Below are 12,055 nucleotides of genomic sequence, written 5' to 3' on the forward strand. Positions count from 1 at the left end.
CAGCCCGGCGGCCGGCCTCTTATCCCGCCCCCCTCCGTGATGCCGCTGGGTTCTTTCTCCGGGGTCAGGGGCGCATTGCGAGGCCAAGCGCTGCTTCGGGATCCAGCCCCCCCCCGCCCCCAGTGGCTCAGTCAGTCCTGCTCGGGTGCTGGCCAGGGGGCGGAGAGTGGCTATCGCTGCCAGGTCTGGCCAGGGGTTCATTGCTGCGGCCTCTTAAACATGTTTGGCCTGGGCAGGGCTGGCCTGGCTAAGGCACTTGAGCTTTTTATTATGGCCCTGCCCATTTCCTCCAAGGACCTCGTGGTTATGCCCCTCTCTCCTCCACCTTGTCCTTACAACAACCCTGTGAGGTAAGGTGGGCAGGTGCCCAGTGAATTGTACAGCGGGGGAGGCTTCCCGGGTCCTGCTCTATCTGCAATGACAGACTAGTGGGAAAAGAAGATGAAGATATTGGATTTATATCCCGCCTTACACTCTGAATCTCAGGGTCCCAGAGCGGTCACAATCTCCTTTACCTCCCCCTCCCCCACATCAGACACCCTGGGAGGTAGGTGGGGTGGGTCTGTGAGGTAGGTGGGGCTGAGAGAGCTCTCACAGCAGCTGCCCTTTCAAGGACAACTCCTATGAAAGCTACAGCTGACCCCAGGCCATGCCAGCAGGTGCAAGTGGAGGAGTGGGGAATCAAACTCGGTTCTCCCAGATAAGAGTCCTCGGACTTAACCACACCAAACCGGCTCTCTTGTATCTGCTCAAGGGGAGTCTGGGTCATGTTCAGGGCTTTGCTCTCTGACTCTGGGTTCTGCGACAGCAAGGCCATAGGCGTGGAAAGGCAGCTAGGACTGCTGTGGAGCAAGGAAGAAGCGTCCGGAGTGTGAATAGCCTTGTGCAAGGCAAGCCAATGGTTTCCTTTGCCCCTCCCCCCCGAAATTCTGCTTCTCCGCCAGAAGATCGATAGGTCGATTCGACCCAAGGAGAAGGCAGCCTGAACCAGAGAGGCGTCTTGTGATCAGCTGCGAAGCCAGCGCCAGGCTCGTCTGGCTGCCTGCAACGGGACTACACTGGCGCAGGACCAGTCCCTTGCCATTGACTGGGGCTGCGGCTGCCCCCCCCCCCCCCCGCGGCCTAAACTCCGGCGTTCCAGTGAGAGCCCCCGGCCGGGAGGCTTTCGGGGTGCCCTTGGCCAATGGCAGGCTCCGCGTCTCGGTGCGGAATTCCTTCGAACCACGGCGGTGCTCAAGAAGGACCTTTCCAGGCCAGACGCGCGATCTTCACGAGGCGCCTGGGCCAGCAGCGTCTCCAGGGAAGGGCCCGCCAGGCTTGCTAGCCTCTGGCCAGCGGGGTGCCTTATAATAGGCCGGTTTGTATGCGGAAGCCCTGGGTGCCCAGTTCGGTCCCCTTTCCTTCCCAGTAACGTGTCATCAGGGCTGAATTCACTGACATCAGCAGACTCGGCCTTATCGTTGCACTAGACAGAGCACTCAGCAGCTGCCAGTGGTTCGCGTTCTCCTGGTGTTGCAATGACTGCGGGCACCTACGATTGACACTCAGAGAGGTCTTGATTGGTTCCAAGTGCGTAAAGGAGAATCTGGCAATGCAAAGGCCTCTAGGAGAAACCCAGAGGAGAAGCCAAGTAAAACAATCCCCATGTGAGACAACCGCAGCTGGGACTCCATCTCTCAGGCTTCTTAATTTTATTCCTGCCTCTCTCCCCCCTCTTTTGTCTGGCAGCCGTTGGTGTTTGCTGCATCACTGGCCTCTCCATTTAACCAAAGGGTGTCAACCGGACCGTAGAGCTGAGTGGAGTGCTGACCTAGTGGTCATCGGGCACTTGGGGTGGGGTTCACTCGAAGACCCTTTCTATTTACTTCAACAGGCCTACTGTAGAGTAAATATCTTAAACGCAGTAATTGAACAAAGCAGGAGTCAAGTACACCTTTAAGACCAATCAAGTTTTATTCAGAACGTAAGCTTTCGTGTGCTCTCTAAGCACACTTGGTCAGACGAGGGGTTCTGAATAAAACTTGGTTGGTCTTAAAGTTGAGACTTGACTCCTGCTTTGTTCAACTGCTTCAGACCCACAGGGCTGCCCACTTGGATCTATTTAAATGCAGTAAGTTAGCCTAATGGTACAACAGCCAGACGTCCCACGCAACTCTCTCCACTCCCGTCTCCAGACATATCTCATACATGGAAGGGAAACGGTGCTGATTGTACCGGAACTGGGCTCAGAAAGAGGTTGCAAGATCGCTTTGTATGGATGAGTTGGGCCTTGATGCATATCCCGGGAGGTTTCCTTGCTGCCCGTAGGCCCCCCTGCCTGCACATCTACCTGGAAGCAAATCCCGTTGACCATAGTGGGACTTCCTTCTCAGCAACCACACCTAGGATCGGGCTGTGGAGATTTCCAGGCAAGGGCTGCGCGTATTCGAATTAACTGGTGTGATTGTGGGAAGGGGAGCGAGGCGGTTCTTTTGGGTCACGACTACTAAAGGTGGGGTGGTGCGCGTGCTCCCAGAACACAAGCAGGTAGGCAAGAGCCGAGCAGATGTCATTTCCAGGCTCCGGGGTGGCGCGCAGCCCCTTGCTCCGCGGGCGGCAGCACGGCTTCTTCTCCTTGGGACAGCTGCTCTGACTGCAAGGGATGGAACCAGTGACGTCACAAGGATCGCGCAGCCTGCCCGGGGCCGCTGCTCTTCACCTGCCACCCCAGCCGGGCTGCGGAACTTTAGGGGGGTTGGGCAGCAGCCGCAGGCAGGGAAGGCAGCGGGGGCTGCCTCCTCTCCCCCGACTGCGCGCCCAGAAGGCCCAGGGGGGTGCCAGGCAGGCGCCGGGCTGCAGGGGCTCCAGAGGCCCAGGCGGCTTCCAAGCGAGAGCGCAGCTCGGCTCCTGGAGAGGCCCTTAGGAAGGCAGCCTTCCTTCGCCCCGCCGCCCTGGCCAGACGCCCACCTGGCTGGGCCTGCCGCTGGCCCCGCGGGGGGGGGGGGAGAACACGGCCGGGCAAGCGGCTGCAGGCAAAGGCCCGCCCGCTGCTCTCCGTCTGCGCAGCGCCTGCAAAAGCAAAGGGCCGCCGCAGAGCAGAAGAGGCCCACACGCGCGCTTCCCTCCCTCCCTCCCTCCGGGGACAGCCCGCGCTCCGCCACCAGGGCGCGGAAGAGCCCCCAGCCAGCCGGGCTGAGGCGGGAAGGGAAGAGAAGCGAGAGAAGGGCTCGCAGAAGGAGCGCCCAGCTCCAGCCCACCCTGCCCGCCCGCGCGGCGCGAGACCTCGGTCGGCAGCCAACCCAGCCAGAGGCCCGCTCGCGCTCGCCTCGCCTTGTCTCGGGCTGCATGTGCTTCCCTGGCTGCGTTTTCGCTCTAGGGAAACTGCCACGAAGGAGGCAGGGCGAGCGAGCGAGCGCGCCTCGGGGTTCCAGGGCCAAACACGCCCCCCCCCCGTTCGCGCGCGCTCTCTGTCTCGGGAGGGGAGGGGCTCCTCGGTTTCCAAACGGGAACTCGCCTGGCTTCAGCTGCTGTGCACACACACACTCACTCCCAGGCGGGCGAGGGGGGCAGAGGCGAAGAAGGAAGCGGCCGGGTGCCGAGCATGCGCACTGGCGGCGCAACAAGTGGGCTCCCTGTCGGCGGGCCGGCGGCGGAGAGGAAGCGGGGGAGGGGCGGCTGGCCAGGCCGGCGGCGGCGGCGGCGCGCGAGTGCTGGGGCTGGGGGGGGGGGAGGGAGGCGGTGACGTGAGCGCTCCACCCAGGTGGCACCCGAGAGCTGGGGGAGCGGGCGCGCGAGAGGCGAATGGAGCGCCGCGCCAGGAGGAGGAGGAGGGGCAGAGCGGCGCTCGGCAGGCGCGGCACCATCAGCCCGGAGTGACACTCCGGCTTCCCCGGCCCCAGCCCGAGGAGCGCCGCTCGACGAGGAGGATGTGAGTGGAGGCGCTGGCGGCGCCGCCGCTCCTCCTCCTGCTGCTGCTGCTGCCTCCGCCGCTGGCCGCCATGCCGCCCCCGCCGCAGCCCCCGCCGACCTGAGGCGCGCCTGCCCAGCCCCAGTCCGAACCTCTCCTTCGCCGGCCAGCAGCAGCAGCAGGTAGTCGCCGCCCGGCCGCCCCCTCCTCTCCGCCCGCCCGCCCGACGGGCCCCCGCAGGAGCAGCAGCAGCAGCAGCAGGAGCCATGTCGGCGGCGCAGGTGTCGTCGTCGCGGCGCCAGTCGTGCTACCTGTGCGACCTGCCCCGCATGCCGTGGGCCATGATCTGGGACTTCAGCGAGCCGGTGTGCCGCGGCTGCGTCAACTATGAGGGCGCCGACCGCATCGAGTTCGTCATCGAGACGGCCCGCCAGCTCAAGCGGGCCCACGGTTGCTTCCAGGACGGCCGCTCGCCTGGCCCCCCGCCCCCCGTCGGCGTCAAAGCCGTGGCCCTCTCCGCCAAGGAAGCGGCGGCGGCGGCGGCAGCGGCGGCAGCCCAGCAGCAGCTCAACCATGTGGACGCCGCCTCCTCCGCCAAAGCCCCGACGGGCCTGGAGCGCTACGGGCTGAGCGAGCCCCGCGGTCGCTTTGAGTACCCGCCGCCCCCGCCGCCGGGCAGCCACGCCGGACGCCTCCCCAACGGCCTGGGCGGCCCCAATGGCTTCCCCAAGGCGCCAGACGACGGGCCGCCCGAGCTGAACCGCCAGAGCCCAAATTCCTCCTCCTCCTCGTCGTCGTCGTCGTCCTCCTCGTCCCGCCGAGGGGCGCACGGCGGCCTGGTGAGTGGCCTCCCCCCGGGCGGCGGCCAGGGGCTCAACGTGCCGCCCAACCTGCTGCCGCAGACGCTGCTCAACGGGCCGGGTGGGGGCGGCGGGGTGGCGCTGCCTCCCCCGCGTGGACCGCCGGCCTCGTCCTCCTCGTCGTCGTCGTCCTCTTCTTCTTCGTCGTCGTCGTCCTCTTGCTCGACAGGCTCGGGGGCGGAGGCGTGTGGGAAGCGTCCGGGATCGGTGTCGAGTAGCGGCGACCAGGAGCGGGAGCTGAAGGAGAAGCAGCGCAACGCGGAGGCGCTGGCCGAGCTGAGCGAGAGCCTGCGCAACCGGGCCGAGGAGTGGGCCAGCAAGCCCAAGCTGGTGCGCGACACGCTGCTGACGCTGGCCGGCTGCACGCCCTACGAGGTGCGCTTCAAGAAGGACCACGCGCTGCTGGGCCGCGTCTTCGCCTTCGACGCCGTCTCCAAGCCGGGCCTGGACTACGAGCTGAAGCTCTTCATCGAGTACCCCAGCGGCTCGGGCACCGTCTTCTCCAGCGCCTCGGGTGTGGCCAAGCAGATGTACCAGGACTGCATGAAGGACTTCGGCCGCGGCCTCTCCTCCGGCTTCAAGTACCTTGAGTACGAGAAGAAGCACGGCTCGGGCGACTGGCGCCTGCTGGGGGACCTGCTGCCCGAGTCGGTGCGCTTCTTCAAGGAGCTGGTGGGCGCCGACATGCTGCCGCAGCCCTACCTCGACGCCTCCTGCCCCATCCTGCCCAACGCCCTGGTGGGCCTGCCCCGCGCCGCCGTGGCCGCTGCCTCCTCCGCCGGCGGGGGGGCGGGGGGGCCGGGCTCCGGGCGCGGGCCGGGCGGGGGCGGCGGCGGGGGCCTGCGCAAGAGGAAGGCCTCTCCGGAGCCGTCGGACTCGGCCTCGGAGGGCGGCGGCGGCGGCGGGCTGAAGCTGAGCGACGAGCAGCAGCGGCAGCAGTGGCTGGCCAGCCAGAGCGAGGCGCTCAAGCTCACCATGTCGGCGGGCGGCTTCGCCGGGGGGGTGCCACCGCCGCCCCTCGGGCCCCACTCCAACCGGACCACCCCGCCCGAGTCGGCGCCGCAGAACGGGCAGTCGCCCATGGCCGCCCTCATGTCTGTGGCCGACACGCTGGGCAATGCCCACTCGCCCAAGGACGGCAGCTCCGTCCACTCCACCACCTCCACGCGGCGGAACAGCAGCAGCCCGGTCTCGCCGGCCTCGGTGCCCGGCCCGCGCCGCCTGGCCTCCCGCAACGGGGAGCTCAGCCTGCAGGTGGCCCCCCCGCCGCCGCCGCCGCCGCCCAGCGCCCACCCCGCCCTGGACCAAGGCCACCCCCCCAACATTCCAGACTCGCCCATGGCCAACAGCGGACCCCTGTGCTGCACCATTTGCCACGAACGCTTGGAGGACACCCACTTTGTGCAGTGCCCCTCCGTGCCCAGCCACAAGTTCTGCTTCCCTTGTTCCCGCGAGAGCATCAAGGCCCAGGGGGCCACGGGCGAGGTCTACTGCCCCAGCGGCGAGAAATGCCCCTTAGTCGGTTCCAACGTGCCTTGGGCATTCATGCAGGGCGAGATTGCGACCATTTTAGCTGGCGACGTGAAAGTGAAAAAGGAAAGAGACCCTTAAAACAAACCAACCAACCGCAACCCAACAACACACACAGGCAGCAAACTCAACTCCCTTCAGCCTTCTGAAGATGTAGAATTGTGAATATTGAAAACAACCCCCCCCCCACGAGAAACAGTACTGCAAACAGTTTAGTCTTATGTATAGACCTTATTTTCGTCGTATGTTTCTATATTTTGAAACAAAGGTATGTACCCTTCTTCATTTGAAGGATAGAGCTGTTTTTTTCCCCTCCCCGTTTTTGTTTTGTTAAAAACAGAATATAATATTTGTTTGGTTACCACATAATACCTGTTTCTCATTTCTTTGGCTGTGTGTTGGCTAGGTACACAGTTTAATAGCCGTTAGCTATTCCTTGCTGCTGGTGTGTATTTTTGTAAATGTATGCACTTCTCTAAAAGAAAAAAAATGGAAAAAAAATTAAAAACTTTTCTTTTTGCCAAGGCCAGTGTTGATGCCTAAAAGAAAAAAAATGCTACAAAATGGTGACAGTTTATGTTTTACAAGCCCAGAGGTGTTAGTCGTTCACATTTTTTTCTTTTATTCCCCTCCTTTTCTTGTTTTTCTTTAAGTTCCCCTTTTTGTTTGTTTGCAAAATGGTGGGGTGGTAGGGGGGTGTTTTGTTGCAACTTTGTAAAGAAAATGTTTCAGTTTGTTCCTATTGATCTCTGAACGTTTTACTTTTTTTTTTTTTTTTGCTTTATTGATGCACGGAAGCTTTTGAACACTAGAGCAAAATTTGCTGTACATGGAAAACATGCTCTGTTTGTCCTTTATACATTTCTGTAGTTAACAGAACACTGTAATGTGCCTTGGAGCTTAGTAAATTGTAATAAATTCAATTGATATTAATAGTTCACGGATAAGGGATTTTTATTTTTATTTATTTGCCCAGCACTTTGACAACAGAGACCAAAATACCCTTGGAATGTCTCTCTGTTCCACCAGAAGTCAAAATCTTCTCCTAACTGTACCATTTGTACACAAATATAGAGGAATGTGCCTTAAGATACTGTCTTATCTACACATTGGCACTGTGCCCATTTGTATTTCACCTTTTAATATTTCAGTAACAGTTGCTGACTAAGCATTTTCTATTCTCTGTTCCTGTCCTCCATTTCCTCTTATGGTTGTGGGTTTTCTGCTATGGAAGAGGCATCTTTTGTGTGAGGACTGTATAACTGAAATAAAGAAACTTTTACGGCCTTTTTCATACAACACAAACAAACAAAAGCTCCCGGTTGAGTCTGGATGAAGGTTACAAATGTGTATTGTTCTCTGGAAGAAAGTTCCATTGAGCTCAGCCAGACATAGATTTTGGCTACTAGGCTGTAATCCATCCATACTTGGGAGAAAGTGCCATTGAGATCAGTAGGCCTCACTTCCAAGTAAATTTAGAATCCTACCAAGCAGCCCAAAGGAAAGGGAGAGGGTCAATCTTGGCAGGGATAACAGTCAAAACTATTTCACTGACTTCAGCAAAGAAAGGATTGGTGGAGGCCTGCATTTAGGGTATATATGACCTTGAAAAGATGTTTCCTTTGGTTTAGAATACAATAATGTTCACTTCTGAGCCACCCCTCTTTTCCCCCATTGGAAAATAGCATTCCTCTAGCTGAACACCATTATTCTTTTCACTACTTTTCTACAAGTGACAAGTTACCATTTTCAAGATATCTGGGGGTGGTCAAATGCCTGTTGAGTGGATCAACAGGCAGAGTAAACACACAGGCCCCTCTGACTGGCTGGAATATGCAAACAACCCCTAGCATGAACTTTTGTCTTTTTGAGGGAGACAAATGGGAGGAAAGGTAGACAACAAACCCCCCACATAGAAACATCAACAGTATTTTTGCAACATGAATGAAGAGGTGGCCTCGGTTCACTGTGCAATAGGTTTCTGTCAGCCAGTAGCATTTACATTTTAAAAACATCTGCAAAGAGTTGTTTTCAAACTGGCCTCTTTGGCCTTTGGGCTTGTATTTGGTTACTGCTAGTTCTACAGTTTTAGTTTTTATTCTTGTCAGTCAGGATAAAAGAAATAGTAGAAGCCTAGAGGTTAGAGCTTTAATGTTGTACAGGGATTTTTAGAGCTGCAACCCTGAGCTTCTTTGTGGTGTTTTTCCTTTTGGAAACACACCCTGGTATACCATCTTGCTATTTTAAAATATGATAATCTTCTATTTTTCACTTGCAAAGGATAGTAATACTACATCAATTTCATAACCCACACAGATGCTTTTGACATTTGGGAAGAAATGTACAAAATGAGTCTCCCACTTCATTTAAACAGATAAAAAGTTTTTTAAAATTTATTTTAATCAGCACCCAGGAATTCGTATGACTCAAAAATCTGTTCCAGTAGCCAATGGACCCGGTGGATTCTTAATATATTCTAATGTTAGATGTATGATGGCAGGGGGAGGGGAAATCAACTGGTCCTTATCTTGATGTCAAAAACATACCAAGTTTTTTCCTAGTGAATTTAATAATCAAAAGGAATTGTAACCAAAAAATCCCCAGAGAGCTTTGCTTAATTTGCAGGGTTTTCCCCTCCCCTCCCCCCTCATCTGTTTTTCAGGGTAGCCCCCCTCATCTTATTTCTGTTGACAGGGAGACTGTTAAGAGATCCTGAGCACGTGTGGAAAAACAACCTTGCAGTGAATTGTAATACTGTAGTTAATTAAAGTTAACCATAGCTAGAGGGCATTTGTTGTATGGACGTTTTCTGTAACCATGTGACCTTTCCTTTTACGCTGACCCATTAAGCAGCTAGTCTGGGCATATGAGCCAGCTTTCTTTGATCCCACTGCAGAGTCCTTTTAAAAGCTATTTCACCGCTAACAAACCCTACTTGGGGTGGGGGAAGGTTGTCAATTACTGGGGATTCCATTGCAGTGTTATTTCCCCGGACATTTAAGGCTGTTTCCCCCTCTGCCTTGGAGAAAAAGAGAACGCCTTTTTAAAAATGCATTTGTTCCCAAGAGCCTGCCCAGCTATGTCCTAAAGAACCCAGGCATGCCCAGGGGAGGATGTGACAATTATACTACAATTTCTAAGTGGAGGAGTCAGTGAAAAATGCAGATCTGCAGTGAGGGATAGACTTTTACAAAAAGGGCCTTAGATATTCCGCCTCTAGAAAAAGGAGAATCAAAGCAGTATCCTATATGAAAATGCTATGTATCCTAACGCCCGCTATTAGCTGTGTCCTTATTTTGAAATGTCAGCTTCTTACAAACGCTCAGATCCACTGCTTGCAAGAATACCACAGACCTTAATGGCTCTTCTCCCTAAACAGGCTTCCCTGGTTTTCTTTTAAAGGGCTTTGTTTTCGTAGAGGCGCAGCTCTCCGGTGTGAGCGGTTGCTGGTTAGCAACTGTCCCGCTTTAAGCCATTTTCTTCCTGTCGATGCGCACCTCCCTCTTTTCCATTCATAGCGGGGCTGCTGCTGGCATTGTGCATCAGCAACCCTCTTCTCTCCGCGCCAAAGCGACACATCCTGTACATTTGCATCAGAGGACTGGAGTGTCACTGTTGTGCTGACTCTGACAAAGCGAGCCTTGAAAAGCCAGCGCAGCTTCCCCCTTGGCTCGCAGCCATTATTCTCCATTTACAGCGTGCAACTTCTATCAGAGCGCCATATCTCCTTATATCAATTACGTTACAAGCGCAGAAGGCCACTGCTTACACCCTGGATGTTTATCAAAGAAATCGACATCGAGCTGGTAGCACAGATAATGAAAGCGAGGGAGGGAGAGAATTACAGTGCACTAAACGGGCTGGAGATGTTGGGATTGAGGCTATCCGAAAACATTGCGCAGGGACTGGGGGCATATTTCGACCCCTGGATTGGAAATCGTTAATGAAAACTCCACGGATGTGTGCCTGTGCATTTGCCACGACCTGTAGTCTGGCCAAACAGTTCCTGGCAAAAACATTTCCGGTTGCGTGCCTCAAAAGATTGTGGGAGTTTTTGTAGCCAGGCGGCCGCCTTCAAGGCTAATCTGATTACAAAACATCAATTGCCTTCCTCGACTTCACGTGTGTGACTAAGAAATGTTACGAAGCGAGTCACATTCGAGTTTTAAAACCACAAAGCCAGATCTCTGTTCCACCCCCCCCCCCCGGTGAGAGTGACAAGCACAGTCGGTATATCAGAAATTCTTGAATATTCGAACCCGAGGAAGAGGGTTAGAACAAAATTGCCCAGGAGGAAGAGAGAACATTCACCAGGCTCTCAGGGGCACATGAACAGACAGGAGAAACTGGTTTCCTCGAGTAGGAGGGGCCCGCTCTTGCACAATTCGGGTCTTTCCAACGCCGGTGGAAACAGCCAAGGAGCAGTGCGCATGTCACTGATTGAGGCTTGGATGAGTAAGCGACGCTGCATTCTCGCTGCTGATTTGCATACCCAACGCGACCTTTTCAGAAGAAACTGGCGGCGCATCAGAACACTTTCCCTTTAAAAGCCTGTAAAACCACGCGGTGTTTTTCCTCCCTCCCCCGCCGAGGTTTACTTTTAATGCCTCTTCATCCAAGCAAGCAAGCGAGCTGGCTTCTGTCCTCCATTTTGGAAGACAAACTGTTGTCCTGAAAAAATTCTTTCGTGATCTGGGTGGGCCTTATTTAATTATAGATTCTCACACACATTTCCGTCTTCCTCCCCCCCCCCCCCAGCAATTAGCCACAGCTGTGACTCCCCCTCCTGTTTCTTCGCCATTGCCTGAAGCTGCTGAGGTTGCGTGGTCCCTTCGCATGCTTCAAGGAAGCGTTCCTTGGTTTTGCCAAAAAGGGCTGTAAATAGAACCCCCACCCCAGTGGCCTGGAGACTTTTGCAAAGTAAAGACGCCGCGAAAGGCAGCCTGAGGAACACGGATAGCGTCCGCCACTTGACTGGATAGCCCCCTAGACAGTCACGTGACGTCCCCTCCTCAAAAGGCCTGGCGTGGGGCCGCGTAAAGTGTCTGCGCCGTTTCAAGCGCGCAAGCAACATTCCCTCGCCGTTACCTCGCCCCGCTAGACCAGGGGGACCAATTCTACAATTCTGCAGAAAAAGGCGAGTGGACATGCTCGGATTTATTGGCCTTGTCCGGGTTAATACTCAACTGCAAAGGGAGGCACCTGAGCCCAGAATGTGAGCTTTCCGGGAGGAAAGGGTTGCAACGGCGTGCCCTTGTCAAAGTAGGTGAAGGGGGAGGCGGGAAGAGGAAAACAAGCGAGAGCAGCCCGCTGCGGGCAGGAGGGAAGGCGCTTCACCTCGCCTTCAACCCGTCACCCTTCCCCTCCTCCCCCACCCGCAGCGCTCAGCTCGCGCCTACTACGAAGCTCGTTCCAGAAAGCCTGACTCAGGCTTGGCTGCTGGCTGAGTAGATATGCGCCGAGGAGGGGAGGGACCAGACCCCGGTGCAGTGTGGGAGGGCTTTTCCTTGGCGGAGTGGAGGGGGAGCTGATTTACACGTGACGCTGGCTGAGGCAGAAAGCATTTACCCTTCCGCGGGGTTTTGCCCCCGTTGCTTGCAAAGCCCCGCGGGGGAACGCTTTGGCCTCTGCCGGAGTCACGTGTAAATCAGATATGAGGAGTCTCTTGCACCAGACGAGATAGAAGCCTCTGTTTGAGGGCGCACAATGCAGGCATGAACACAAACTCACTTGCCAAGTTCATGTTTTCCCAAGGAGCGTGTATTTAAGGGGATATGAT

At 56.2% G+C, this 12,055-nt stretch overlaps 1 protein-coding gene across 1 annotated transcript; it reads left to right on the top strand.

The window, feature by feature from the left end:
- The first annotated feature begins 4,143 nt into the window (after positions 1–4,143).
- On the top strand, positions 4,144–7,211 carry IRF2BPL (interferon regulatory factor 2 binding protein like). Its single transcript, XM_060261106.1, has one exon. It carries the CDS (start codon positions 4,153–4,155, stop codon positions 6,355–6,357), a length of 2,205 nt encoding a protein of 734 aa, XP_060117089.1. The 5' UTR covers positions 4,144–4,152; the 3' UTR covers positions 6,358–7,211.
- Positions 7,212–12,055: the final 4,844 nt, after the last annotated feature.

The sequence above is a fragment of the Heteronotia binoei genome, chromosome 21 (genome assembly GCF_032191835.1).
Source record: "Heteronotia binoei isolate CCM8104 ecotype False Entrance Well chromosome 21, APGP_CSIRO_Hbin_v1, whole genome shotgun sequence".
In the NCBI taxonomy this organism is placed as follows: domain Eukaryota; kingdom Metazoa; phylum Chordata; class Lepidosauria; order Squamata; family Gekkonidae; genus Heteronotia; species Heteronotia binoei.

Coding starts and splice junctions, on each gene's coding strand:
- IRF2BPL (XM_060261106.1), top strand. CDS start 4,153: ATGTCGGCGGCGCAGGTGTCGTCGTCGCGGCGCCAGTCGTGCTACCTG.